At 43.6% G+C, this 27,072-nt stretch overlaps 1 protein-coding gene across 2 annotated transcripts; it reads left to right on the plus strand.

The window, feature by feature from the left end:
* The first annotated feature begins 5,166 nt into the window (after positions 1-5,166).
* On the plus strand, positions 5,167-26,866 carry SLC25A15 (solute carrier family 25 member 15). 2 transcript variants are annotated; one of them, XM_043504448.1, is made up of 7 exons: positions 5,167-5,316; positions 7,593-7,721; positions 11,431-11,689; positions 19,072-19,209; positions 20,121-20,290; positions 21,928-22,086; positions 23,015-26,866. In XM_043504448.1, the coding sequence occupies exons 2-7, from the start codon at positions 7,667-7,669 to the stop codon at positions 23,137-23,139; spliced, it is 906 nt and encodes a 301-aa protein (XP_043360383.1). In that variant the 5' UTR covers positions 5,167-5,316; positions 7,593-7,666; the 3' UTR covers positions 23,140-26,866. The 2 variants fall into 2 exon arrangements, with proteins under 2 accessions (XP_043360383.1, XP_038236103.1); XM_038380175.2 differs by lacking the exon at positions 5,167-5,316 and adding an exon at positions 5,364-5,537 and having other exon boundaries at positions 23,015-24,046.
* The last annotated feature ends 206 nt before the right edge of the window (positions 26,867-27,072 follow it).

The following is a 27,072-nucleotide window of genomic DNA, read 5'->3' on the forward strand; positions in this document are numbered from 1 at the left end:
ATCTTTTGTACATGGTCCAAGCATCTGCAGAGCACACCTTATGGGTTACACAGAGAATGGTTTCAGAGTAGCAGCCGTGTTAGTCTGTATTCGCAAAAAGAAAAGGAGTACTTGTGGCACCTTTGTTAGTCTCTAAGGTGCCACAAGTACTCCTTTTCTTTTTACACAGAGAATGTGACCTCTGTGCATTAACATATAATGTATATCCTGCAGTAATCAAAGCATGGTGTTAACACTTGACACAAGACACACGGTGACTGCAGACAGCCTGTAGTTTAATTCTAAGTCACAAGCTTCATTAGCAGCAGAGGCTAGATAATTTTCAATCAACTCATTTTTCTAACAGCACCACCACCCTACAGCAAGTCAGGGGGAAACAATCCAAAATAGTTTCTGACTGAAGAATAACTCCTACTTTGGAACAATAATTAGCTCATTGAACCTAAACTTTAACATTGTCTCAGCAAAATATTCTCAGTTTAAGGACTAAAAATCACTTCATAATTAACAAAGTGTTTAATGGAATTGTTTATATTCTGTTCTGTTTTGCATTAATAGTTTTGATATTTAGAGGAATACTCACATTATTTTAAGGGAATGTTAAGATAACAATCATATTTAAAATCATCCATAAATATGTTATCAAAGCCGTAGAATAGATTAACACTGAAGGACAAATAAATGTCTACTTCTCTTTCTGGCATTTATGATGCTAATTTATTACACTTCACTCAACTTGGGCAACGAAATTAGCATTGGTCAGTTTTACTTTTTGGACAAGACTGTGGCCTTAAGCCACCACACGTGGAGGTGTGTGTGCATGCATGAATGCAAGCACACACCTGGGCAGCTTAGGAGGGGCTGCAGGCATGTAGCATCTCCCAGAAGCATTGGCCTGTTTAGGTACAATGGCTCATGATGCATTTTGAAGTTCAAACCAGCGCAGCTGCTGCTCTTCCATCTTTCTGCGAGGTATAGGATGCCAACGTGAGGTGTTCATTCTGAAGCCTAATGATGTCAGTATAGACATCAATCTTGTTAATTATTTCACTTCTAATTAAAAAGAAAATCACATTATGAATTTTTGTACAATCTACTGGGAGTGATATCTGAGTGTGGTATCTCATAGTGATGTCAAGAGTTGGTGCAGGGTAGGTTATAGATCGGAGGTGGGCAAACTATGGCCCGTGGCCACATCTGGCCCACGGGACCGTCCTACCTGGCCCCAAGACCAGGGAGGCTAGTCCCGGGCCCCTCCCCTGCTGTTCCCCCTCCCCCGCAGCCTCAGCGCGCTGTGCCGCCAATGCTCTGGTCCGCCGCTCATGGGGTACATGGCATTGGCCATTGTTGGAAGACAGGATACTGGGCTAGATGGACCTTTGGTCTGACCCAGTATGACTATTCTTACGATTTTAAATTGCATCTTGCAACTGGATCTGCACAGAGCCCCACTGACTTCAAAGGGTCTCCCTATAGGTATAATTGAAGGATCAGGCCATCAAAGTTCTGTTTTGATCCATTTGTAAGTACATATTGTAATTTATAATCAAAGGGTATGTAATTTTCTGATTAAATGCCTCCGTGAAGTAAAACTACATTTCACTGATGGCAGGGGTCCCAGCCCGTGCCCCACCGTCCCTCCCACAGCACCAGCAGGGGTCCCAGGCCACACACCACCACACCCCCTCAGAGCACCCGCAGCACTCCCCAGCCGCCCTCTGCCCTAGACCTCCCAAGATTTTAGTCAGGGGCATAAAATATAAGTCAGGGACAGGTCACAGGCTGTGAATTTTTGTTTATTGCCCGTAATTTAAGATTCCTTAGCAAGAAAGTGGACTCTGTGCAGAGTGCAGGGAACAATTTCCAGATTAGGTAAAACAGGTGCGGCTTCTTGCCATATGGCAGCAGGGAGATGCTGGCTTCTGTGGTGTTCAGTCTGCTTATTTGGTCTACCTTTGTCACCAGTCACTGCTCTGAGAAAAAGACCATTGTTCCAGTCCTGTTGTTGGATCAATACAGGCAGACCCTTGCCCCCCATGCAGAGCTCCACTGACTTTTGGCTCTGGGGATCCAGTCTGTTCATGACGGCACCTTTGATATTCTCCCATTATTTCCATGACACTTGAGTGCTCATAAAAGTGAGCTGGCTATAGCAAGGCCTTTGCCCTTTTAACAAGCAAAGAAACATCCCACTAGCCCACTCTCTTTCCTCCTATATCCATCACACACACCCCATTCCCCCCACTATACCTCCCCATTGCTTCCCTGCAATGCTCTCAACCCTCATGATACATCCATCCCACTTTCCCCATCACATATCCACCCGGCCTCCACCCCACTGCTCCCCCACTATCCCCCCAGAAATCCCCCAACAGCCCCATGTTCCCCATCCATCCCAATAACCCACCGCTCACTCTAATCCCCATCTATCTCCGGAAAAGTCCCTATTCCCCACCAGTGCTACATCCATTCCCCCAACACCTCCCACTCCCCCTACAATGCCCCACCCAACCCTTGCGCTCCCCAAGGCCTAACCTGTCCCCCTCAACAATCCCCCACTCCCTCTGCTATGCCCCACTTTCCTCCCCAACAGCCCCCCCTCTCTGCAACACCACACCTGACCCTCTGACTGCCCCTGCTCTCCCTGTAATACCCTACCCACCCACTCCGATAGCTCCCCGCTCTTTCCAATGCCCCCCCTGTCCCCCCAACAGCTCCTGCTCTCCCAGCAACACCACACACATCCCCTGAGAGTCCCCCACTCTCCCCAACCCCCACCCGTCCCCAGACAGCCCCCCACTGTCCCCAACCCACACCCTTCCCCCAAAAACCCCTGCTCTCCCCAACCCCCACCCGTCCCCCCGAAAACCCCTGCTCTCCCCAACCCCCACCCGTCCCCCCGAAAACCCCTGCTCTCCCCAACCGCCACCCGCCCCAAGCCCCACCCGTCCCCCTGAAAACCCCTGCTCTCCCCAACCCCCACCCATCCCCCCACTCTCCCCAACCCCCACCCGTCCCCCCGAAAACCCCTGCTCTCCCCAACCCCCACCCGTCCCCCCACAGCCCCCCACTCTCCCCAACCCCCACCCGTCCCCCCGAAAACCCCCACTCTCCCCAACCCCCACTCATCCCCAAACAGCCCCCCACTCTCCCCAAGCCCCACCCGTCGCCCCTAAAGCCCCCGCTGTCCCCCCCGCCAACCTCCTCCACCTAGTTCCGCTTCCCTGGCCGGAGGGGGGAGGGGCGCGCCGAGCCGCGCTGGGCCCCGCCTCTCGCAGCCCGGCTATATATTGGCGGCGGGGTCAGGCGGCGCGGCTGGTGCCACGCGCTGGGTGAGTGGCGGGGCCTGGGGAGCCGGGGCGGCGGCGGCGGCGGCCGGCTCCTCCTTTGCGCACGTGTCCGCCGCGAGGCCTCCGGCACCACCTACGACCCCGCGCCCTGCTGGGGCCCGCAGGAGGGGGGGGCCGGGCGGGCGCGCGGCTGGAGCCTGAGCTGCCCCTGCCGGCGCGATCCGCAGCCGCGAGCAGCTGCCCGTCACGCGGTGAGAGAGGCGCGAGGAGTCCCCGCTGCAGCCTTGCTCGGGAGCTGCCCGCCGGGCAGCGAGGCGGTCGCGGACCCCGTGGCGAGAAGCCGGCTGCGGCTGCGGCTGCGGCTGCGGCGCCCGCTCCGAGGCGCTGTTTCCAGGGCGGGCCATCGCCTCTTCGGCCGTGACGCGTGCCCGGCAAGTTCATTCCACTGACTCGACGCCGCTCGGCCCCGGCCGCCAGCTGCCTGGACGCATGTGGCCCCTTCTGTTCGTGACTTGTCCGCAGACCGGCTTGCTGCTCCAAGCCCTTCCTTGCTCGGAACGGCCTGGCTTCTGCAGTGGCCCCTGGCCGGTCACTTACCAGCAGATCCTCGTGTGTCTTCGAAATTGGAGGTGTTTCAATTGAGCGTCTAGAGCTGAGTGTCTAATTCGAGAGGTTTCCGAGTAGCCGCCGTGTTAGTCTGTGCCCGCAGAAAGAAAAGGGGGGCTTGTGGCACCTTCGAGACGAACAAATTTATTCGCGCGTAAGCTTTCGTGAGCTACAAAATGCATCCGATGAAGTGAGCTGTAGCTCGCGAAAGCTTATGCTCTAATAAATTTGTTCGTCTCTAAGGTGCCACAAGTCCCCCTTTTCTTAATTCGAGAGGTTTCCGAGTAGCCGCCGTGTTAGTCTGTGCCCGCAGAAAGAAAAGGGGGGGCTTGTGGCACCTTCGAGACGAACAAATTTATTCGCGCGTAAGCTTTCGTGAGCTACAAAATGCATCCGATGAAGTGAGCTGTAGCTCGCGAAAGCTTATGCTCTAATAAATTTGTTCGTCTCTAAGGTGCCACAAGTCCCCCTTTTCTTAATTCGAGAGGTTTCCGAGTAGCCGCCGTGTTAGTCTGTGCCCGCAGAAAGAAAAGGGGGACTTGTGGCGTCTTAGAGACGAGCACGTTTATCTGAGTGTGAGCCTTCATGAGCTGCAGCTCGCTGCATCGGATGCACCTGAATGCATCCGATGACGTGAGCTGTAGCTCACGAAAGCTTATGCTCAGATAAAATTGTTCGTCTCTAAGGTGCCACAAGTCCCCCTTTTCTTTTTAATTTGAGAGTATCCCTTAGCATTGCACTTCTGATGTAAATAGCGGTGATTACAAATGCCCAGTTTGCTTTCGGTGTATATTCTACAACATTGGCTTGGAAATGTGTGCTGGCTAGAATATTCATGGAAGATAGAGATGTGCCCATAACTAGTAAAAGCTTGTGTTTTTTTTTTTTTTTAAACAAACAAACAAAAAAAGTAAGCTAACCTATGTGCCCAGGTAGGCAGTGCTAGGTTGATGGAAGAATTCTTCTGTTGATTTAGCTACCGCCTCCTGGGGAGGTGGATTAACAAGGCTGTTGGGAGAACCCCTCCTGTCACTATGTTTCAGTCCTGTAGTGCTACAGTGGCACAGTTGATCTGGGGTAGCATTTTCAATGTAGACATAGCCTAAAGAAAAGGAGTACTTGTGGCACCTTAGAGACTAACAAATTTATTAGAGCATAAGCTTTCGTGAGCTACAGCTCACTTCATCGGATGCATTTGAAGCTCTGAAGGAGGTTTCCTCCCTCTGTTTTATTCATATAATGTGCATGACTTGAATTTTTTTTTAACTAACAAGTAGTGCAGGAAAGAGCTTGCAGAGACACGGATACAAACTTCTACCTAAATTGAAACAGTAGGACAGCCTCAGGCTTATGCTTCTGCTCTTCTCAAAGCATGCATTCCGACAATGAAAAAACAAGTCCCTTCTTATTAGGGTGAAGGGTAAGAGCCCCAGCCAAGAAATGGCACCTTTATGGCCCTTGTATTCAAATTCTACTTTGGTGTTTGGCCTGCTGTGTCCTTAAGCAAGTCAAAAGTCATGCCGTCTTTCTGGTCTCTGAAGTGGGGCATTAGTCCTTATTTTGCAGGAGGGTCTTGTGGCTTAATCATTCAGTATTTGGAGAGTCCTTTGAGGTCCTTGGATGGAAGACACACTGTTCTAGGTAACAGAATTGTTAAATGTAAATTTCCTGAAGATCTCTTACATGACTTCTGGATTTCTTTGGATTTGTAGTATGAATGAGTGATTGCTATTTTAACAATCTTTTGGTGACTTTTAGTCACTTATTTATTACTGTAAATTCAGAAAAATCTATAGGACTGTAAATGGTGGTCAATTATTTTTTTGTCAAGGTCCACATTTCTCAGTCAAGGTATAGTGAAGGTCCAGTCTCCAAAGAAATTAAAAAATAAAGATTTCAAGGTCTGCTCAAAAGCGTCTGGTAGTTTGGATTTGGCCCGCAGTCTGCCTATTGACTACCCCTGCAGTGAATGATGGCTTAGATTTAATTATGTAATCTTAAATCTAGTGCTGTGGCTGGGTACTTGTGTTGGTCTTTCTATTGTACTTTCTTTGAAAAACTCTTCCTTGTTTTGCCTTCACTTTTCCAGTGTGTGATAAATCTCATCAGCAGGATGGAATGGAAATGAGCATATATTCAGTTTGTGGCTTGGTATGGTTTCCTTTATATTTAGTGCAGTGTAGCAATAATGCAAGTTCCACTGCAATGAGAGACTCACTAGTGATTCCCTTCATTCACAGACTCTCTTTAGTCTCTTTGATTTTTTTTTTTTCTTTTGCGCTTCTCCGAGATCAAAGGGGCTAAATCACAAAGTGCTTTGAGGACAGTAATGACATTAATTTCAGGATAATTAAGTGTAACAATCTTGGAGCCTTTTATCTTGAAATAACAGTAGCTAGTTAACTATGCTATTGGGAATAATACCTTTCAAATCTTTAAATATAATTCAGAAATACAGTATGTCCTAGTAATGGCTGATTTTTTTTTTTTTTTTTTTAAATCCCATTATATTCAGCCTAGTACAAGCCAGACCTTTCTAGAATAGAAAGAATCAGCACTTTCATAAGTGTAAATAACTATTTGGCGCACAATTTTTCAGCTGTCAAAGTGATAAACAGACATGTGGGAACAGACCTTTCAAAATGTTTCTTATAAACCTCTGTCTGTCCATCACAGAACTTTAGAAAGGATGCAGTACAACTGTTCTTACAACTCCCTTGTCAGCATGTATCCCTCCCTGCATATTGAGAGTTGCTTTCCCTCTCATTTCTTTATCCCCCAAAACACTTTGGATGAAATATTTATACAGTACATATTAGGAGTGTTTTAATTGTTCTGTAGATTTCTCCTTTACTTGACAAAAATTAATGTAAGGAAGGGGATACTCTGCTAGTACAACTGCTCACTCTCCTTCTCATTTTTTAAAAAGTACCATGCTGAATATATGGCTGGCATTATCTACTCATGCATGTAGATCTTTGAATTTCAAATTAGTTTACGTCTTTAATATTTAGTTTTCTAACTTGGTTCTGTTGCTCAAAACAAATCCTTTCCCCTCATGAAATAGCCTTTGCATTGATCTGCAGATTTATTTTAATGAGTGGTGTTTTATTTGAAAACTTTGCCCTTGTAGGGTATTTATTATGCCAACCACCTTCCTGAGAGACAAAACCAAATAAAATCCACACTGGGTGGCATTCTGTAAATTAAACCTGGGGCTTCCATTAAAAAGACTTGTATTGGGAATACAAGGCAACCAAACCCCTTTCCAGAGATTTCCTACGTATTCCTGTCATCCTTTGTGATACTGATATCTGTCTTAGTTATTTATATGGCTTCCACTCTAGTACCTTAGCTCCTCATGATCTTTAGTGCAGTTATCTTAATGCATCCCTCTGAAGTAGAAAGGTGCTATTCTTCCCATTTGTAAAATGGGGAAGTGAGGCACAGAGGGACTTGGTAATGTGCCCAGGGTCACACGGAAATCTTTGGTAGAGCAGGGAATTGAACCTGGGTTTCCAAGTACCAGTCTAGGCTCTAACCATTGGACTATCTTTTCTCTGCCATAGAACTCTTGATTTAAGAGAAGATGAATAGAAGTGGATATATGGGCATAATGGGTGATCTGCAGAAAGTAGTTTAGCTGAAATATGCAGGTTAACAGTAGTTTTAGCATTTTTTCCTTTTCCACCTTAGGTATACGTATCACGACATCTTACCTGTCAGTGGAGAGTTCTTATTCCATAGCAACCAATAAACAAGTGTGAAACATGAGGACAAATCCTGCCATTCAAGCTGCCATTGACCTCACAGCAGGTGCTGCAGGTAATATTGGAGAAAACTCTGTTTTCAAAGTTTCTGAGAATCTGATGCAAAAAAGCTTGTGCTCTTAAAGCAAGTCTCCTCACAAGTATAAAGACAGTAATCTGATTGCTAAATGATGATGATTTGTCATATTGGCACTGTTAATAATTGAAAATCTTTACAAGAGGCACATCTTCCACATCTAAAGAAAGATGTTGAGATGAAGGAAGGAACTAACTGACCTAGCCCAGTGTTGCAAACATCTGATAGGTTAATATCACTCCACTGAAACCAATGCCAACAAGTAAATATGTAACCTCTTTTAGACTAATGATTTTCTAAGAGTAGGTTTGAGTTCATCTAATGTGTATTTTCATGCTCACATGAGTTTCAAAATGTCAGTCACAAGTAAAGTTTTGCAATGAAGGCAAACACCATGTGCAAGCAAAGTGGTTGAGATAATGCTTCAGTCCTAAAAACTCTCCCTAATTGAAAGGGGCAGAAAGCTATCTGAAGGGTTATCTCTTGAACCAACATTCAGAAAGTCTCTTTGGAAGATGAGGAAACATTATGGTATTCTGAATAATGTAACATAAGGTCATCAGTTCACTTAAGATGTTCTTCCACTTAGCTACAAATGAAAATATCAATTTCTCATATCGCCTAAAATATGGTTGGTAAGGATGAAACATCAGGAGACATAAATTAACTTTAAGTTGTGTTCCACAAAGAGGATGGAAAATACATATCTATGTACGGTGCCTAACACTGCTGCTGGTGCTCTACTAATAACAAACTCAACACATTAGCCATCTAATCACATCTTTTGCATATTATAATATAGCTAATTCAGGGTATGTCTACACAGCAAAGAAAAACTCCCAGCTAGCCTTGAGCTCCAGCCTGAGCCCAGAAGTTTATACAGTAATGAAACAGCCCAACAGTCCAAGTCAGCTGGCATGGGCCAACTGTGGGTGTCTAGTTGCTGTGCGGATATACACAGATTTAGTGTTCTAGGAATGTTCCCTGTATTTGTGCCATGGATCCAAGAGTATTAGCCATGACTCAAATGGTACAAGACACCTATGATCCAAGGTCTAAATCCAAAGGTCAGTGTGAAAGATGATGGCATGTGGAGGGAAAAGAGGGTGCAGCTACCATTATCCAGGGGTAACACCTATAAGAAGGTTGCCAGAGTTTCTACCAGGCTGCTGTCCCTTGACTCTGCCCAGGTATACTTGTTTTATATTGGCCTGTGGCTATTCAGTATGTGACAGACTTGAAGATTTCCACACAAAGGCCCATTTTGGCTGATGGAAAGGAGAGGGCACCTTCTATTTATTTCCTGTTGCCTCATCACCAAACTCTGTCCCAAACAAGAGTTCAGTGAAATCACTGTTTTTTGTTTTTTTGGTCTGCTTCACCGATGCTCACTGGGTTGAAATAGCAGCAGCAAAAACTAACACCTCTAGTCAGCATCACAGCAGTCAGTCCTCATAAAGATAACTTTGTCAATGAAAGCCAATACAGCATCATCTTGACTATCATGAGGGCTAGGAAACTTAGCTTTCATTTAAAGAGATATGCCAAAGTTGATGGCATTTCTCCCCCCATCTCCCCTCCCCACCCCATTACATCTACTATTCAGGGAAATCTGCCTGTTTTCTGCCAGTAAACAGGTTTAAAGGTAGATTATAGTTCTTTGCTCTATTTCCTCTTTTGGTTGCAACTCGGATATTAACTTCAAACCGGATGAAGAAGCGAAAGCCTTTAAACTTCTCCATCACTTTGATACCTGAAATCCTTTATAAAGAGATTGTTCTTGCTTTGCTTACTCGATTAGCTTTATAATCCTACTCCTTTGTTCTAATAGGCTGCTGTTAATCTTCCTTTCTCTCCTCACCTTCTAGCATTTTTAAGGTCTCCTTTATGTTTTCTCCCTCTTGCTGCAAGCTCACTATGTAGGCTTTGCTCTTGTTTTATGTTGGTTCCTACTGCTGTGCTGCATTTGGATCTTTGCCACATCTGGATCTTTGCCAGTCAACAGAAGCTGGCTTTACAGCATACTAGGCTAGCAAACCAATTAACAGAAGATGTTGTAGGGATCCAATTAGCCAGTCCCTTGTGAAGTGTGTGTGGCCATGCTTCGGATTTCTCTCTGGAGATGTCTTGCCTGGCTGCTGGAGTAACTTGGCCCTCTGGCCAAAATAAGTCCTTCTCTTCTGGGGTAAATAAATTCTAAACAAAAGTAAACAACCACTTTTACCTTCAGTAGGCCACAGTCCTGTATAGGAGGGGTGTGACAAACAAGTCCTTCTCCTTGGTTGAATAGGACTTCTTCCCTTATACCAGCGCCCAAGCTGTCCGTGGCCTCGGCGTCTAAGTCTTCCCTGTTGGTAAGCAGGGTTTTCCTAGTTGCCATTAGTTTGCAAGGGTTTCCTAAAGTTTTTCAGCCCTTGGTCAAGAGGGAATTAACTTGGACCTCTGACCCTTATCTGAGGGCTCACAAATTCATTGCCCCTTGGTCATAGGAGTTCCTACACCACCTCCAACTCTGGGCTCTGGCCCTGGGACCCTGTATCACCCGTCCACCCTCAACTCACAGTTCCTCAGCTTCAGATTCCCAATGCCATTTCCTACTTTCACTTCTCTCCAAAGAAACCTTCTCCCTGGCCTCTTCCAGCTGTCATCAGCCAACCTACTTTCAGACAACATTCCTGGCTCCCTCTCAGTGAGGAGCCATCCCCAGTTTCTCTCCAGACTCTTGGCTGCTCTTTCCCCACCCTCACCCTAGACTGCCTTAGGGGGCTTCAACAGAGCCCATCACAGATACCTGCCTCAGCTCTCTCAACAGGAAGCCACATCTACCCCTGCCAGCTTCTGCTGTTCTTAGTTAATCCCTCCCCTAGTGAGTTCAGGAAGTGTCATATCCTGCTTCCAAGCCTGGTTAGCTGTGTAGCCTGCAGTCACCTGATCTGGGAGGAAAATAAAGCAGTGTGGGAGCTCAGATTGGAGTTCCTCTGGCTCACCCTGTGACACAAGAGCAGCAGCAGCAGTATAATACAAACTGGCTCCACTCAGTGTGGTACAAATGAGAATCACCCCTTCAAAACAAAATGTACCTTCTCCCTGCTTCAGAAACAACTAAAGGTGCTTTATTCACATAGGGTGACCAGATAGCGAGTGTGTAAAATTGGGATGGGGTGGAGATTAATAGGAGCCTATATAAGAAAAAGCCTTCAAAATCGTGACTGTCCCTATACAATGGGACATCTGGTCACCCTAGATTCACACATTCAGCTTCTTTAGTTTCTTGCATAATCTCGTCACATCATTCATTCAGATCTACTCATCCTTCATCTGATGAGGTGACTGCCTAATACAGAGAGAATGTTAATTCCACTGATAACTCTTATTTCACCATCTAGTCAATGTATGAATTAATTGCCTTGTGTTATGAACGAATGTCCAACTGTTCTAAATCAAGCATTGATCTTTTTCATTTCGTACTTCTGTAACTTAAAAATGTTGCAAGTGCCAGTGTCGTCAATGGTGTCACCAAAGTTGATTGAGTTGGGCCTAATTATGCCAGTGGTGAATTTTTCCCTTTCTCGATATTGCTTGTTTGTTTTTTCCCACAAAACAGGATTTCTTCATGGGGGGGGGGGGGAACAACTCAACATACTGATCAGTAAGGGGCTGTTGAATGTTGATAGTCTTATTTCCTCAGGTGGGACTGCATGTGTGCTAACTGGCCAGCCCTTTGATACTGCGAAGGTGAAGATGCAGACATTTCCCAGCATGTATAAAGGACTCCTTGAATGTATTGTGAAGACATATAAACAAGTTGGATTGCGAGGCTTCTACAAAGGGACCACCCCAGCACTTGTAGCCAACATAGCAGAAAACTCAGTCCTATTCATGTGCTATGGCTTTTGCCAGCAGATTGTGAGGGGCATTGTTGGATTAGACAGGAAGGCAAAACTGAGGTTAGTAACAGAAATTGTAATCTCCAGAATATTGTACAACTAGCAGTCAAGAGTAAATGCTAATGTGCTGTATTTTAAAATGAAGTGCAGTCTCTTATCCATTATCCGGGGTACCATTTTGTCACTGTGCAAGTGTTAACTTTATTACACAAGACCTTGTCTCTGCAATTATGGTACATTTTTTCATAAGAACAGATGGCTGGTCTGTATAGGGTGTGCCCATTGCCATAAAACCCAGATTGTGTGAAATGTGTTGGTTCTTCCAAACACCATGATTTGTTTTGGGAGGTAGAAGAGAATTCTGTAAGCATCTTTCTTAAATCCCATGCTGTAGTATTTGTGAAGGAAAGGGTCTGAAACTACTGGAGCATTGGCGGCTGTAAGTCCATGCATCATTAAGAGAGGCTGCATCTTCGTTGTCTGCACAGCTCCATGGACAGATATCAGTGATGGCTCAGGTGGTTTATGCGGTGACTTAGCACTGTCCCAACTATCATTCCTTCCAGAGCAATGATGATGCTGAATAACATTCACTTATTCGTTATAACTCAGTGTTCTGACTTCACTAATTTGCCATCAAAAAGGGGGAAGCTCTTGGTTGTGATTCTGCAAACTAGGTCTCCCCTCTAATATTTACAAGTAATTGAAAGTAAAACATGAAAAATCAGTGTTGTGTGTGGGTAAATGGTACCTTTCTTTCCTGTCAGGTTTTAGGAAATGAACCCAGACACTTGTAGATCAAACTTTGGTTGAAGGATATGAAAATGTGCTTAGCTGCAGGCAGTTAAAGACAAATTTTATTAGCTGCATTCCATCTGTATATATTTATAATTACCAGAATGAGAAGGTGGAGGAAATTTACTTTTTTAGCCCCTAGTATTGTAGTATATTTTAGAAGTGATCACAATGTTTAAATATTTTAGTCTTACCCCATATCTCATCTCCTCTGAACACCAGGTCAGTTTTCTCTAGGTGAAGTCAGCATCTGTTTAGTATATAACTAGTCAGAATGGATTTTGAAATAACTAAAGAGAACACACTAACTATGAAGAAATTATGGGTTAATTGGAGAGCAGATGAATATGTAATGGGACAGGTGACTAGCGCACATAGTGATACCAAAGCCAAGTGCCTCCAACATCAAAGTGCATTTATCAATCCGCTTTTATTCCCTAGGGTGTTGTACTAAATACAGAATGGTACTATTAAATTTACCCCTCAAAAAAAACCAGCCACAACCAGTAAAGAATGAGATTGTAGTACTGAGCAGTATAGTGATACCAAAAAATGGTACAGGTTCAAACTCTCGCCAGACAGACTTCTCCTTGAATTCTGCTCTTTTTTACATTTATAAGATGCCCCTATTGCTATTATCTAGTTGCATTTACAGCCCAATCATAATACATTCCTAAAGCCCATGTTAACTAATGTAACACAAATAACGCACACCTGTGCCTTGCCAAACAAACTCCATTAGACAGCCTCTTGGGAAAAAGCCTGATTAAACAGAGGCCTTGCAGCGTGCCCTGCAGATCAGCAAATTTTCGGTTGGACTAATGTGAAGGGATTGAATTCCAGACTTGAGGACCATCCACCCCAAGTTCGCTCTGCCCTCAGACATACCAAGCGGTGGTCTGCCTTAGTGTTCCAACAGTCATCGTTACCTCATTCTCTCTTGGACTGAAGAGGGAAACATGAAAAGTAACAAACTGAGGTTAACTTTTGTTTTCTTACACTCTGATCAGGTTTATATACCCTCCTACACAGGTATTTTGTGGTCTGTGAGTTTCCCAAAATAAACATCTATGCTTCTAATTTGTTTTAAGTTAATTTTTAAAAGTAGTTTATACACACAGATGTACTTTAATTTACATGAAGTGATGGTGCTTATCTAGCCTGTGTGGTAGATTAGCACCATTTAGCTTTGAGACCTGGTTATTGTGTGGCTATCACAGCAGCAAGAGGAAAAATGTGTTTTCCAGTTGAAAGAACACACGCCAAAGAGGTCTGTTTGGTGTTGGTTAGGAATGGAAGGGGATAGGGATTTAGGAAGACAAAAAATCCTTATCAACAAAGTATATAAGTGTCAAATTCCCTCAGTGATAAATAACTGTTTGCTAAATTATGATCCTAAAATAGTATTTGATTAAACTAAAGAATGATTAACTGCAGACTGAAAGTTAGAGCCACTGTGCTTATGCTGCCAATTTTATCTCTTTGCTACCCTAACTTGCAACTTATAGAAAATAGACTCACTCTTCTTCCAGTTGTGCCTTGTTTGCACATGTATGTAAATACAATGCATTTGTGTCTTGAATTTTCCTAATATGCTGTGTACAATACCTGAAACATTAATTGAAAGGTCCTGTATGCTGGTTTCATTGCCTCTGATTCCTATGTAAGTAGCTAGTAAATATACTAAGGAGGACTTGTCTGCATTAGGCATTTTTTTTGCCTTAATATAGCTAGAGCTGTGGTAGCCCTCGCTATTGACAGTGATACAACATGTAACTTTGCATTATTTCAGACTTGCAGCATCTCCCTTTTGAAGATCTCAGATCACTAACGCATTAAGCTTTGCAACATCTGTGTGAGGTAGGCATTGTCCCTGTTCTGAGATAACAAAACTGAGATGAAGTTACTTGTTCCTTGCTGCAGGAAGTCTGTGGCAGAGCTAACACTAGAAAGATCTGCTGATTCTCACTCTTCTGCTATGACCATTAAATCACCTTTTCCCTGGCAGGAGACATAAAAACTCTAATGTGGTATCTTTACAAGAGTGAAGTTACACAAGAGTCAGAAAACGAAGTTATGATTCCCATAGTAAAAGCCACACTGCATAGTTAAAGAAGCATGCAAAAATTAGGAATTGCTAAAATTAGGTTGCCTGTGCAGACTTAATTTGGGTCCCTTGAATCATAAAGGAGACGTACAGTCTTTAATTATATGATTACATACTTCCTGCTCCCCTCCCCCCAAGGGTGCCTGCCTCATTCAGTGCACAAGAACCATGATGCTCACAGAATGAGCAGGTATTCATTATTTTGTTTTATCCTCACTGTTCAATGTATGGCCCCCTGCCTTATTTATTGCATGCTGATAAACTCTGCTGTAAAGACAGAAGGTTATCACAAACATTTCTATTCTCCTCTCCCCAAAGTGTTATTGAAGCACTTGCATACTATTTAATTAATCTTCACAACACCCCTGTGTTGCAAGAGGGTAGTAGTATCCTCATATCACTGGTGGGGAGCTGAGGCACAGAGGTATGTTCAAAAGTATCTGCTAGTTTTAGGGGCCCAATTTGAATCACCTAGGATGTGATTTTTTTTTTTTCCTCAAAGTACCTAGCATTATAATATCCAGAGCTCAGCTGCCCTTGACCTCTGTGCAGCTATGAGTGCTCAGCACTTCTGGAAATCAGACCCCAGGGTCTCAGGTCAAGTACCTAGAAAACAAGAAACGCACAGCTAGGGGCCACTTGAGAGACTTGCACAGCATCACACATACAAACTCCGTGACAAAGCCAAGGATAGAAGCCAGTTCTCCAGAGTTCTGTAGGTTTCAGAGTAGCAGCCATGTTAGTCCGTATCCCCAAAAAGAAAAGGAGTACTTGTGGCACCTTAGAGACTAACAGATTTATTTGAGCATAAGCTTTCGTGAGCTACAGCTCACTTTATCGGCTGCATTCCGTAGAACTCCCTTAACCATGAGACTATCCAGTCTCTTCTTGCAATCTCCTGGCTCGTTAACCACACACCTTCCTACTTCTGCAACAAATGAAGTAGGGTCCTACGTCAAACAGCCTCCTTCACTTGACAGCCCTGAGTCATCTCCAGAACAGGTTGATCCTGTGCATTGAATGAGGCAGGAAACCTCTGGGGCAAAAAAGCACATAATGAGAGACTCTCATAATGCAGAGGTACCAGGGCATGACAAATGCACAAAGGAAACTAAAATTTTAAAATTCCCTGATAAAATTGGAAGCCTCTCATTCTATAGACTGACTGCGGTATCCTAATCAAGATACTAGGGGTTAAGTCACTGTACTACAAAGCCAGAAAAATCTCCATTTTACTGAATTTAAACAAAAAACAGAGTTTTGGCTCAACTTTGGCAGTGAACTTACTTCCTTAGATAATTCTCAACTCCGCCATATGCAGCTTAACAGTAAATGAAATGATGAATACTACTTAAATACACTTGAATCTAGCATTGTTGATTTTAAAGACTTTTTTGTAGCATGTTAAAAATGCCCAGTATTTGCCCTAATTGAAGCACTTACTTTTCACAGCCTAGTTTCTTAAACAGATGCCAAAATTAAATAGAAGTAAGACTCCTCCGTATATTTAAAAATCTCGTGGTCCATTTAATTTCCCAACAAGGCACTTCTGCTCTTTTCATAGATTCAGAAAAAATTGCATCAATGCATATTTAGAAAACCAAAAACATTCTGCTTAGGCAGCACTCCCCCACTTTCCTAGGATCAAATGTTTTTCCATTCCTGGTTAGGGTACTGAGTAACCAACACTCCGGTTGCGTTCGGTTAACAGGCTCATGGAGTGTCTAATAAAAGCCATAGATGAGCTAAATTATGAAGAAACTGGCTTTCACAGTGTTTAAAAGTATTTGTGAAGATCTTAGATATAACGAACAGAGATTCCAGCCTTTTAAATAGCTTCAAAAGTACAATTTGTCATCATGAGACAGATTGATTGGGTGGCAGGGAAAACATGGAACTTCCCGATTTCTAAAGAATGTGTGAGGATTTTGCTATTTTTTTAAAGATCAAAATAAAATCCTTGCAATAATACAGAAAAAACAGGAGGTGGTAAACCCTACTCCAGCACCTTCACACCAGGTAAAAGGACCAAAGCGGCATAAAAGGGCCCCAGAACCAACAGTTGCAATGACAGGAGCATTTCTCCCACTGAAGGCATTGTGGAAGACAGTTGTAAGATTGCCTTCAGAGGACCCCATTGCAAGCCTTGCTGTGGGGGCATGTTGGGGACAGACAGCCTGTGGAGGCTGCTGTAAATTACAGACCGCTGAGAATCTGGGATTGTGTTACTCCAGGGGATTCTCCAGTTCTGGGAGCATCCCAAGATTGGGGGGACACAAAGGTGGCTGAAAGCCATGATAGTCTATCCCCCATGTCCACATCCTGTCTGTGAGTTCTGTACTGCACCCCATTAGAGGCTCGGCAGAGCAGCTCAGCCATGGTCTTTACATTGTACCTAATTTCTCTGCCATGTCACTCATCCAAACTCTGGAAGGAGGGAAGAGTATCTTAGATCATCCTGACAGGTCTCAGAGTAGCAGCCGTGTTAGTCTGTATTCGTAAAAAGAAAAAGAGTACTTGTGGCATCTTAGAGACTAACAAATTTATTTGAGCATAAGCTTTCATGAGCTACAGCTCACTTCATCAGCTGTAGCTCACGAAAGCTTATGCTCAAATAAATTTGTTAGTCTAAAGTGCCACAAGTACTCCTTTTTCTTTTTTAGATCATCCTGCTCATTTTGCTCCACCACAGAACTCCCACTTGAAGATATCAAAGTCTGAGGCTCTGTAGTGACCTAATTTTAAACAAACAAAAAACCAAAACAGTTACTAACCTTTCCGTGACTACTGTTCTTTGAGGTTGTTGCACATGTCCATTCCACTGCATGTGCTATAATTGTTAGAGCAGGAGCTGTTATCTGAGCACATGACCCTTTGTTGATCACAGGGACATGTTGGTGTGGTGCCAGCTATCTTTATTGAGGCACTGGCAAAAATCTGATAAAGAAGCTGTGGTCTTGTGATACCATGGGTTAATGAAGCCATACAGTCTTGAATGTCAGGTTTCAGAGTAGCAGCTGTGTTAGTCTGTATTCGCAAAAAGAAAAGGAGGACTTGTGGCACCTTGGAGACTAACACATTTATTTGAGCATAAGCTTTTGTGAGCTACAGCTCACTTCATTGGATGCATTCAGTGGGAAATACAGTGGGGAGATTTATATACAAAGAGAATATGAAACAGTGGGTGTTACCATACACACTGTAAGGAGTGATCAGGTAAGGTGAGCTATTACCAGCAGAAGAGCGAGCGGGTGGGTGGGGGAAAAAACCTTTTGTAGTGATAATCAAGGTGGGCCATTTCCAGCAGTTGACAAGATCGTCTGAGGAACAGTGGGGGGTGGGGTGGGGGGAATAAACATGGGGAAATAGTTTTACTTTGTGTAATGACCCATCCACTACCAGTCTCTATTCAACCCTAAGTTAATTGTATCCAGTTTGCAAATTAATTCCAATTCAGCAGTCTCTCGTTGGAGTCTGTTTTTGAAGTTTTGTTGTTGAAGATAAGCCACCCTCAGGTCTGTAATAGAGTGACCAGAGAGATTGAAGTGTTCTCCGACTGGTTTTTGAAAGTTACAATTCTTGACGTCTGATTTGTGTCCATTTATTCTTTAATAAGACTGTCCAGTTTGACCAATGTACATGGCAGAGGGGCATTGCTGGCACATGATGGCATGTATCACATTGGTAGATGCGCAGGTGAAGGAGCCTCTGATAGCGTGGCTGATGTGATTAGGCCCTATGATGGTGTCCCCTGAATAGATATGTGGACACAGTTGGCAACGGGCTTTGTTGCAAGGATAGGTTCCTCGGTTAGTGGTTCTGTTGTGTGGTGTGTGGTTGCTGGTGAGTATTTGCTTCAGGTTGGGGGACTGTCTGTAAGCATGGACTGGCCTGTCTCCCAAGATCTGAGAGTGATGGGTCATCCTTCAGGATAGATTGTAGATCCTTGATGATGCGTTGGAGAGTTTTTAGTTGGGGGTTGAAGGTGATGGCTAGTGGCATTCTGTTATTTTCTTTGTTGGGCCTGTCCTGTAGTAGGTGACTTCTGGGTACTCTTCTGGCTCCGTCAATCTGTTTCTTCACTTCAGCAGGTGGGTATTGTAGTTGTAAGAATGCTTGATAGAGATCTTGTAGGTGTTTGCCTCTGTCTGAGGGGTTGGAGCAAATGCGGTTGTATCGTAAGAGCTTGGCTGCAGACAATGGATCGTGTGGTGTGGTCTGGATGAAATTTACTTCAGATCTTATTTGATTCATTGAATTGGTTGTGCTTTTTTGTCAGAGAAATGGGAAAGATTATAATATACTTAAATTTATATAGCTGTTGAAGGAGAAGAACTTATTTGAGTTGTATATGAAGATGGCTGGAGCTAGGTGTTAAGTTGGTCACCTCCTTTAAATGATTGCTTTTCCTTTTTTGCACCTTTGTTCAGTTTTTCTTTATTTGATAAAGCTTTTAGGAAAGAGAGAGCCTACTGCAAGAGCACCCATCATGTGACTGAAGAGCAGTGCCCAAGTATCAACTGTAGTTTCTTTGTTGCAGTGATCTGCAGAATGCAGCTTCAGGCTCTTTTGCTTCTGCATTTGCTGCCCTGGTCCTATGTCCCACAGAGCTGGTGAAGTGTCGGTTGCAGACCATGCATGAAATGCAGTTATCTGGAAAGATAGCACAAGGACACAAGTAAGTATGTAATTTGCTCAATACCACTGAAATCTGTTGATGTTATACCTATTTTAAAAGTCCATCCTAGCACACTTAAAGTCTAGCTTGTACTGTGCTATTAATTGCACAAAGGGTGTGCTACTGATTTGTCAAAATACATTCCTGGGGAATACTAATTCAGGGTATGTCTTCACTGCAGAGTTAACTCAGGCTCTTACTAAAGTGTTTCCCTTAACTCCCCTACCTCCTTCCCTCCCTTCCACAGAAACAGCCCTCTGACCTGAGTTTAGTGGTGCTTTCAACCTGGGTTAGCTGGTTCATCTGTGGCTGTAGGCTAAAACCCAAGCGAGGCTTTCACTCAGGCTAGTAACCTGCTCACTTTGCAGTGGCGATATGTGCTAAGTCACTTGAGTGGCAGTAGTCCTCCACTGCATTCCCACAGTTCCCTGTGTGGAACTCAGAAGGACAGACAAGTTCTCCCACAATTCACTGGGAAAGAATCAGAGCAGTTCAGTTTACTGCAGCACAAAGAACCATGGGATATCCCTCCAGAAGTACTAGCCCCACACAGAGTGCAGCTCCACTGAGGATGCCGTAACCAGAGTAGGGCTTTATAGTATGGCTGCTCACACTTGAGCTCAACTAACCCAGGTGCTCACTCCTGGGTGCCAATCACCTGGGTTAACCCTATAGCAAAGACATACCCTTAATTGCTACCTCTGCTCCTGTCTCAGGTCTGTGGCAAAACCAAATGATTAGAGCCAGGAATTCCTCAATTCTAATTCTTGCCTTGCAATTGATTCATTATTTGGCCTCTATTTCCCCATCTGTAAAATGGGGGTAATGTTTAAGGTATTTACTCATAGGATGTTGCAGATCAATATATGTTAAGTGCTAAGTATTGTTAATTGTTTCAACCCCTCTATCAGTACAGTTTGGTCAGTAATGAAAAGTGTTATTCAAAAGGATGGCCCACTCGGGTTTTACCATGGTCTGTCAAGCACTTTACTTCGGGAAGTCCCAGGTTATTTCTTCTTCTTTGGAGGCTATGAACTGAGTCGGACATTTTTTGCAGCGGAGAGACCAAAAGATCAACTAGGTATGTGCCAGCTTGTGGGTATGTGGGAAAGATGGTCTCTCACTACAGAAAGTAGCATATTGCTACTCTCAAAATCTCTCCTGCAATGCTAATTATACCTTATGCACTTGCTGCATCTCTGCATCCAAAAAATTGTAGCCCTGTAGAATAGCGATGTGGGAGTAAAACCACCACTATTCCTGTTTATGACTGGTAAAGAACTGCTCAGACCAACCACTTTCAGATTTGACATGCATCATCTTGTTTTTGTACACTTACTTAGCTGATCTATGAGTTACCTGATCAGGAGAGGATAATTGTGCAAAAACTGTTTAATGTTCAACACTACACGGTGCACCACCAAACTGTTTATTGCAGCAGAGTTGTTCACAGTTTGGCAAATTATAAGCAACTGAAAACAGAGTCTTATAATGGGAAATGTTGGGCAACCTCATTAATAGGCTGTTCTGTCAGTCCTATTTATAGTACTTAAGGGCTATCTGGTTGTTTAGGATTCAGATGTTAGTACTGCAGAATGTGAAATGTAATTTTGTGCATCATTCCAGTATGAACACAAACTCTTGGAACTCGTGTATTCCTTATTTTGGACAAATGCTCCTTCCATGCTCTGAAGTGTCAGCCTCTGTTTGCCAGAAGCTGGGAATGGGCGACAGGGAATGGATCACTTGATGATTGCCTGTTCATTCCCTCTGAAACACCTGGCATTGGCCACTCAGAAGACAGGATACTGGACTAGATGGACTTTGGTCTGACCCAGTATGGCTGTTCTTATGTTCTAACTTCATATGCACTTTCAAAGAGGGATATTGAAGATAGACCCAATGGTATCCTATCTGGCTATTAAAATGCAAGATACCAGCGTTTGAAGGGACTTGCTGTTTGCTTTTAGTAGTTTGCTTTTTAGTAGTTAAAGGTTCTTGCTTTTTTTGGCCGCTTTTGTTACAGAATTTTCATAAAATCCGATCATAAGAGCAAAATGTGGTTGCATTTTGAAAATTGACTGGGTCTGTAACACTGCGGTCTCACTCAGTAGACACTTCCCCTGTGTATATTCAGAGTCATAACCGCTGGCTTTACTCAATAAGTTTTTACAATCTTTTTACTTGTGCTAGCGCTGCAGAGCCAATCCAGTAATGGCAACAGGAGTGAGATATTTTGTCTTAAGTATTAATTAAATTCTGACACCCCCTCCCCCCCCCCCCCGGTCATGGCCTGAACCATACATTCCAGAGTGAACTTCAAGGCCTGGCCGGTGAGTTGCACTTCTGAACTAAGAATATGTAAATTTAGAAGGAATTGAGAGAGCATAACAGTATCTCTCTCCCTATGTTACAAAATCTTTTAAAGAAACCTGCTTTCCTAAACCAGACTGTGTTGAAGGTTTGTCTACATAGTAAAACTTTGAAACTCTTATTCTAAATATGCTTGTGGCATTAGGAGGCTGGACTCTTTAGAAATCCACAACCACTTTGTTTAATCTTATACCTATGATATAGTGCAAGCTTATCACACAGAAAGATGGCCACCTCTTCATAAACTCTGTGCATTTCTTGTTTTCACATTATTCTAAAATAGAACCATCAGATTTGGGGGATACAGATTTGCACAGCATATAAAAGCTTATTTTATGTTTTTAGGCCCTATTCCTTTGATGGTGAGTGGTGGTTTTGGAGGCATCTGCTTGTGGATTGCTGTTTATCCTGTGGACTGTGTCAAATCTAGAATTCAGGTTCTTTCCATGTCTGGAAAACAGGCAGGTTTCATGGGAACATTTGCAAATATTTTGCGAAATGAAGGTAAGCATATCTAATACAAATTGAACCTGCAGGCTCATCTGTGAAAACTTTTCAGTCCAGTATGAAAAATCTATTCTGAAACCTAGTTTGTTAAGAAGTTAAGGGGAATTAATTACACTACTCCCTTTTCTGTAGACCACAAATTACTATTCTTGTGAAATTCTCCCATCACCACCTTTAGAGACTAGGGAAATGATGCTACTAAAAAATCTTTCTGCTAACATAACTAGTTTCACAGATTCAGACTTAATGCATCTACTACACTCAGTTGTACTTTGGAGGGCAATCACTTAGTACTTACTGTAGTATCTTACCTGTTAAAGACAGATGAGTAAATGCAGTGGCTAACTTGTCATTGAAACTCCAGGCAGGTACTAGAAATAGATCAAATTTGTGATGACTATCTATTTTTGAAGAATTTATAAGAAACGGTAACTTGTACATCTATAAAAGATGCTCAGTTGACTAGGAAAGTAGAAATTGCCGTACTGGATCAGATCCAAGGTCCATCAGGTCCAGGATGGTGTATCTGAAAGTGGCTAGCACCAGATGCTTCAGAGGAAAGTATTAGAACCCTGGAGCAGAAAGATGTGGAGCCAGCTGCCCCCCATATTGCGTCTTTTCCGAATTGATAATACTTTGATGGCCTTAAGCCCAAGGTTTAATATCCCTTCCCAAATGTTATTAAGATGATTTTGGATATTTATCCATATAGATGTCCAGTCTCTTCTTGAATCTTGAGTTGTTGGCCTCAACAACTTCCTGTCTCAATGAGTTCTACTCTCTGCTTCCTGATTCTTCTAATTAACATCATTGTTTTAAGTTCGTCTGCGTGACTTCTAGAGAGTAGAGCATCAGAACTATTGCTGATTAGTCTTTTAAGAGTTTAACATGCACATTTCTAATCCGTTCATGTTTCATTTTGCAGGAGTATTTGCTTTGTATTCTGGACTAAAGCCTACTTTAATTCGTGCATTCCCAGCCAATGGTGCACTATTCCTTGCCTATGAGTACAGCCGCAAGATGATGATGGAACAGGTTGATACATACTGAAATCTTCCAGCAGCAGGTTTAGGTTAACCTTTTTAAAAAGAACTGTAGGGCATGAATGGATACAAAACCAATAGGGTGACATCATCATTTGAGAAACTCAGTCAATTTAGGATTTTAAAAAAATCTTTTTAAAGTAAATGGATTTTGTAGACCTTGTGTTTTTACAGGTTTTTTTTTTTAAGGGAGGATGGAGACGTGTTAACGTTCTTTCCACCTATTGTGCTGCTCAAAAGATTTAATTATTATAATTTGTCCTCATGGAAGCGGTACTCAGTGTAAAGGGCAGTGATCTTTCAGTTAAGAGAGTTAATCTCAAATTTCAAAAATCTAGTTCTGTAACAGCAATGGTACAAGAAGCCTGAATTTCTTTTTTTCATTGTTAGCAAACACAACTGACTCAAGGCCACACGGCACTGGTGCATTAGTAAAAGTAGTGCTACTCTTTTCATTATCAATTTTAGGGCTTGTCTACACAGGGAGTTACTCTTGAATAGTTTCATCTGTGGATACTCTTATTCTGGAATAAATCTCATTCCAAATTATTTTAATCCACTTTAGACAGCCCATCAAGAATTGTTAGGCTGCTCTAAATTCACACCGTACATTATTCTGGATTCACTTTCATGTGTAGGTGAGCCCTTAGTGTGAGTATTCAATGAAAATAGTAAGTTGCTTACATTTTACAGTCGTTTCACCTCTTTGTAAGAGACTGTTAAAGTACTTGAAGAAACAGGAGTCTAATACACAAGGAAAGGTAGAAGAGGGAGGTTTAGTTTCCTGAAGTATTTAAGCAATGCATGGCTAATACTTACACTATTTTAGTAGTGTTAAAACTGTACAAATTCATTAACTCTGCCATCAATAGTGTCACCAGTAATGTGAAAACATTAAAGTAACTGGAGCAGAATGGGTCTTGCAAGCCTAATACCTCATTTCTCTCTTTACCACCCCCCTTCCTTTTCTGTTTTAACTGATGTCTCTAAGTAGCCTCCTTCTATAGGTTTGCAAGCAAGGTATGTCCAGTACTAGCTACCACCTTTGACACTTTTAGAAAAGGGTCTACTTGTAGATGTCTAATACAGTGGTTCTCAATCAGGGGTACATGTACCCCCTGGAAGACCTCTGCGTATCCCCAGGGGTAATCAGCTCATTTAGATATTTGCCTAGTTTTACAACAGGCTACATAAAAAGCACTAGTGACATCAGTACAAGCTAAAATTTCATACAATGACTTGTTTATACTACTCTATATACTATACACTGAAATGGAAGTGCAATATTTATATTACAATTGATTTTTTTTATATTGTATGGTAAAAAGGGGAAAAGTCAGCAATTTTTCAGTAAGAGTGATTTTCGTATTTTTATGTCTGATTTTGTAAGCAAGTAGTTTTAAGTAAGGTGAAACTTCGGGGTACACAAGACAAATCAGACTCCTGCAAGGGGCACAGTAGTCTGGAAAGGTTGAGAGCCACTGGTCTAATATACACGTCACAGTATGTAGGCCCAACAAGTTGCCAGCAGGGTGGTGTCTTACTACTACTCATCTTAGACAAGGGAATGTCGAGAGAACCCAAATGCCTACAGTAATACCAACTACCCCTTGATCCCTTCCATATGTCCATGGGGCCTGGGTTGCACCCTGTCACCTCAATATCAATTGTTGCTACTACTCATATTGCTTGAACCAAGTAAGAAGAAAGTTCAGGTATTGTGCAATGACCAAGAATAATCAGTGCAATCCCTACCCATTGGTCTCTTTCTTGGTCATCTGACAAAATAATCTAGGTTAAAGGCTGCTTTCAGTGGTCACATCCCTGTGTTGAAAGGGCAGGAAGCCAGAAAAGAGTAGAAGGCCAGCATAAATTTTAATTGGTAGATGGATTTAAAAAACCCCCACCCTTGTCCGTCAGGGTGTAGAAACTAGTAGGAAGAAGACCAAAACTGTGGGAGGATATAGTTTGGGACAGGGGTGGGCAAACTTTTTGGCCTGAGCGCCACATCTGCGTGGGGAAATTGTATGCAGGGCCATGAATGTAGGGCTGGAGCTGGGGTGCGGGAGAGGTGCAGTGAGCAGGAAGGGGCTCAAGGCAGGGGGTTAAGGTGCAGGAAGGGGTTCAGGGCAGGGGTTTGGGGGTTCAGGAGGGGTTTGGTCTCCAGCTCCACTTACCTCAAGTGGCTCCAGGGTGGCAGTGGTGCGCAGCGGGGCTAAGGCAGGCTCTCTGCCTGCCCTGGCCCTGTGCCGCTGCCAGAAGGGGCCAGCGTGGCTGGCAGTGGCTCTTGGGGGGAGGGGGGGGCAGGTGGCCCTGCCATGCACTGCCCTTGCCTGTGGGTACTATCCCTGAAGCTCCCATTGGCTGCGGTTCCCAGCCAATAGGAGCTGTGGGGGGTGGTACCTGCAGGCGAGGGCAGTGCACTGAACCCTCTTCCCCCACTTCCCAGGCGCCTCAGTGGAGGACACGTACCAAACTGGTGCCTGCTCCATACTTGGATCACAATGATGGTTGGAGGAATGGCAATACTTTAGCCACCATAATCCAAAAGGAACAAGATTTGGGGCCAGATGCAGTGGGTTAGGAAAGGAAGTAGATACCCTTAAATATTTGCTACCATTGTGGAGGTCAGAGATTCTTTGAGGCTATGGCCTTAAAATAGCTGCCAGTCAGCTTTTGTGTTTACCAAAGGAGAATGCCTTACGCCACCTTGTCATTGGAGCCTTTTACAAATGCTCATGGACACTCACATTTTGGCTAGAGTGAGGGTAGCTATAGCCCCGGCATGGGCAAGCTATGGCCCATGGGCCGGATCCAGCCCACAAACCGTTTTAAGCTGGGCCTGCAAGCCGCACCATGTGGCTCGGCCCCGCTCTGGAGCTCTGCCTGAGGTGCTGGGTTGGGGGCTGCACCAGCAGCTTGGCCCCATTCCAGCCGGGGCGCTGGGTTGGGGGGGCTGGACCATGTAACTCAGCCCTGCTCTGGGCCGGGGGGGCTGCACCATGCAGCTTGGCCCCACTCCAGCTGGGGTGGGGGGACCACACCATGTGGCTCCTGGAAGCTATGGCATGGCCCTGCTCCAGCTTCTACACACTCCAATAAGAGCTGCAGGGGAGTCGCTTGAGGTAAGCGCTGCTCGGAGCCTGCACCCCCTGAGAGTCTCCCCTCACCCCTGCCCTGATTCCCCTCCCACTCTCCAAACCCCTTGATCCAAGCCCAGAGCACCCTCCTGCACCTCAACCTCTCAGCCCCAGCCCATAGCCTGCTATAGCCTAGCTTGGTGATAGTGCTGCTTCTTGAGGGGGCGGGAGGATGAGTGTTTGTTTACCTTCCTCTTTTCTGGTCCCAGTCACATTTTGGGCAAGTCTTCCCTTTGCACCCTCTCACAGAAAAGAGCACCATGGGAAGTAAACTGAAGCTGCTTTTTTTTTTTTAAATACTGTTCTGCTCTGCTGTAACATAAGATAGTTCAGTGCTACTTGGAGTCACTTTTGTTAATCTCTTGCATAGTGTATATATAGGAATAATGTCAAACCATAAAAATGGAATACAAGTTAAAAGATTTGACAATTACCTTGTACATTTTAATTTGAATAAATAGTAATAGCACTGAAAGTCAGGTGCTGAAAGCTGGTTGGTAGAGTATAGGTTAATTGTATAGCAGGTGGAAAGTGAAAATAGGATTTAATTCAGTCAGTAATAATTGTCCTGTGTTTTGTAGTATTGCCCTTTTTTTAAAAAAAAAAGCAAAACTTCAGCTGTATTTGCAATACTTGATGTAAATCAAGCCATAGGTGTAGCAGAAGCAGGATTTTCAAAGACTTTTTACTACAGTCAAGTTACTGAAGCTGACATGAAGCTATTTCAAAGCATGTTTTCAGTTGGACTAATACAAAATCAGTGTGTGAACTATGTACTACCACTTCCATTTAGCAGTATG

This window comes from Dermochelys coriacea, chromosome 1, assembly GCF_009764565.3.
Source record: "Dermochelys coriacea isolate rDerCor1 chromosome 1, rDerCor1.pri.v4, whole genome shotgun sequence".
In the NCBI taxonomy this organism is placed as follows: Eukaryota; Metazoa; Chordata; order Testudines; family Dermochelyidae; genus Dermochelys; species Dermochelys coriacea.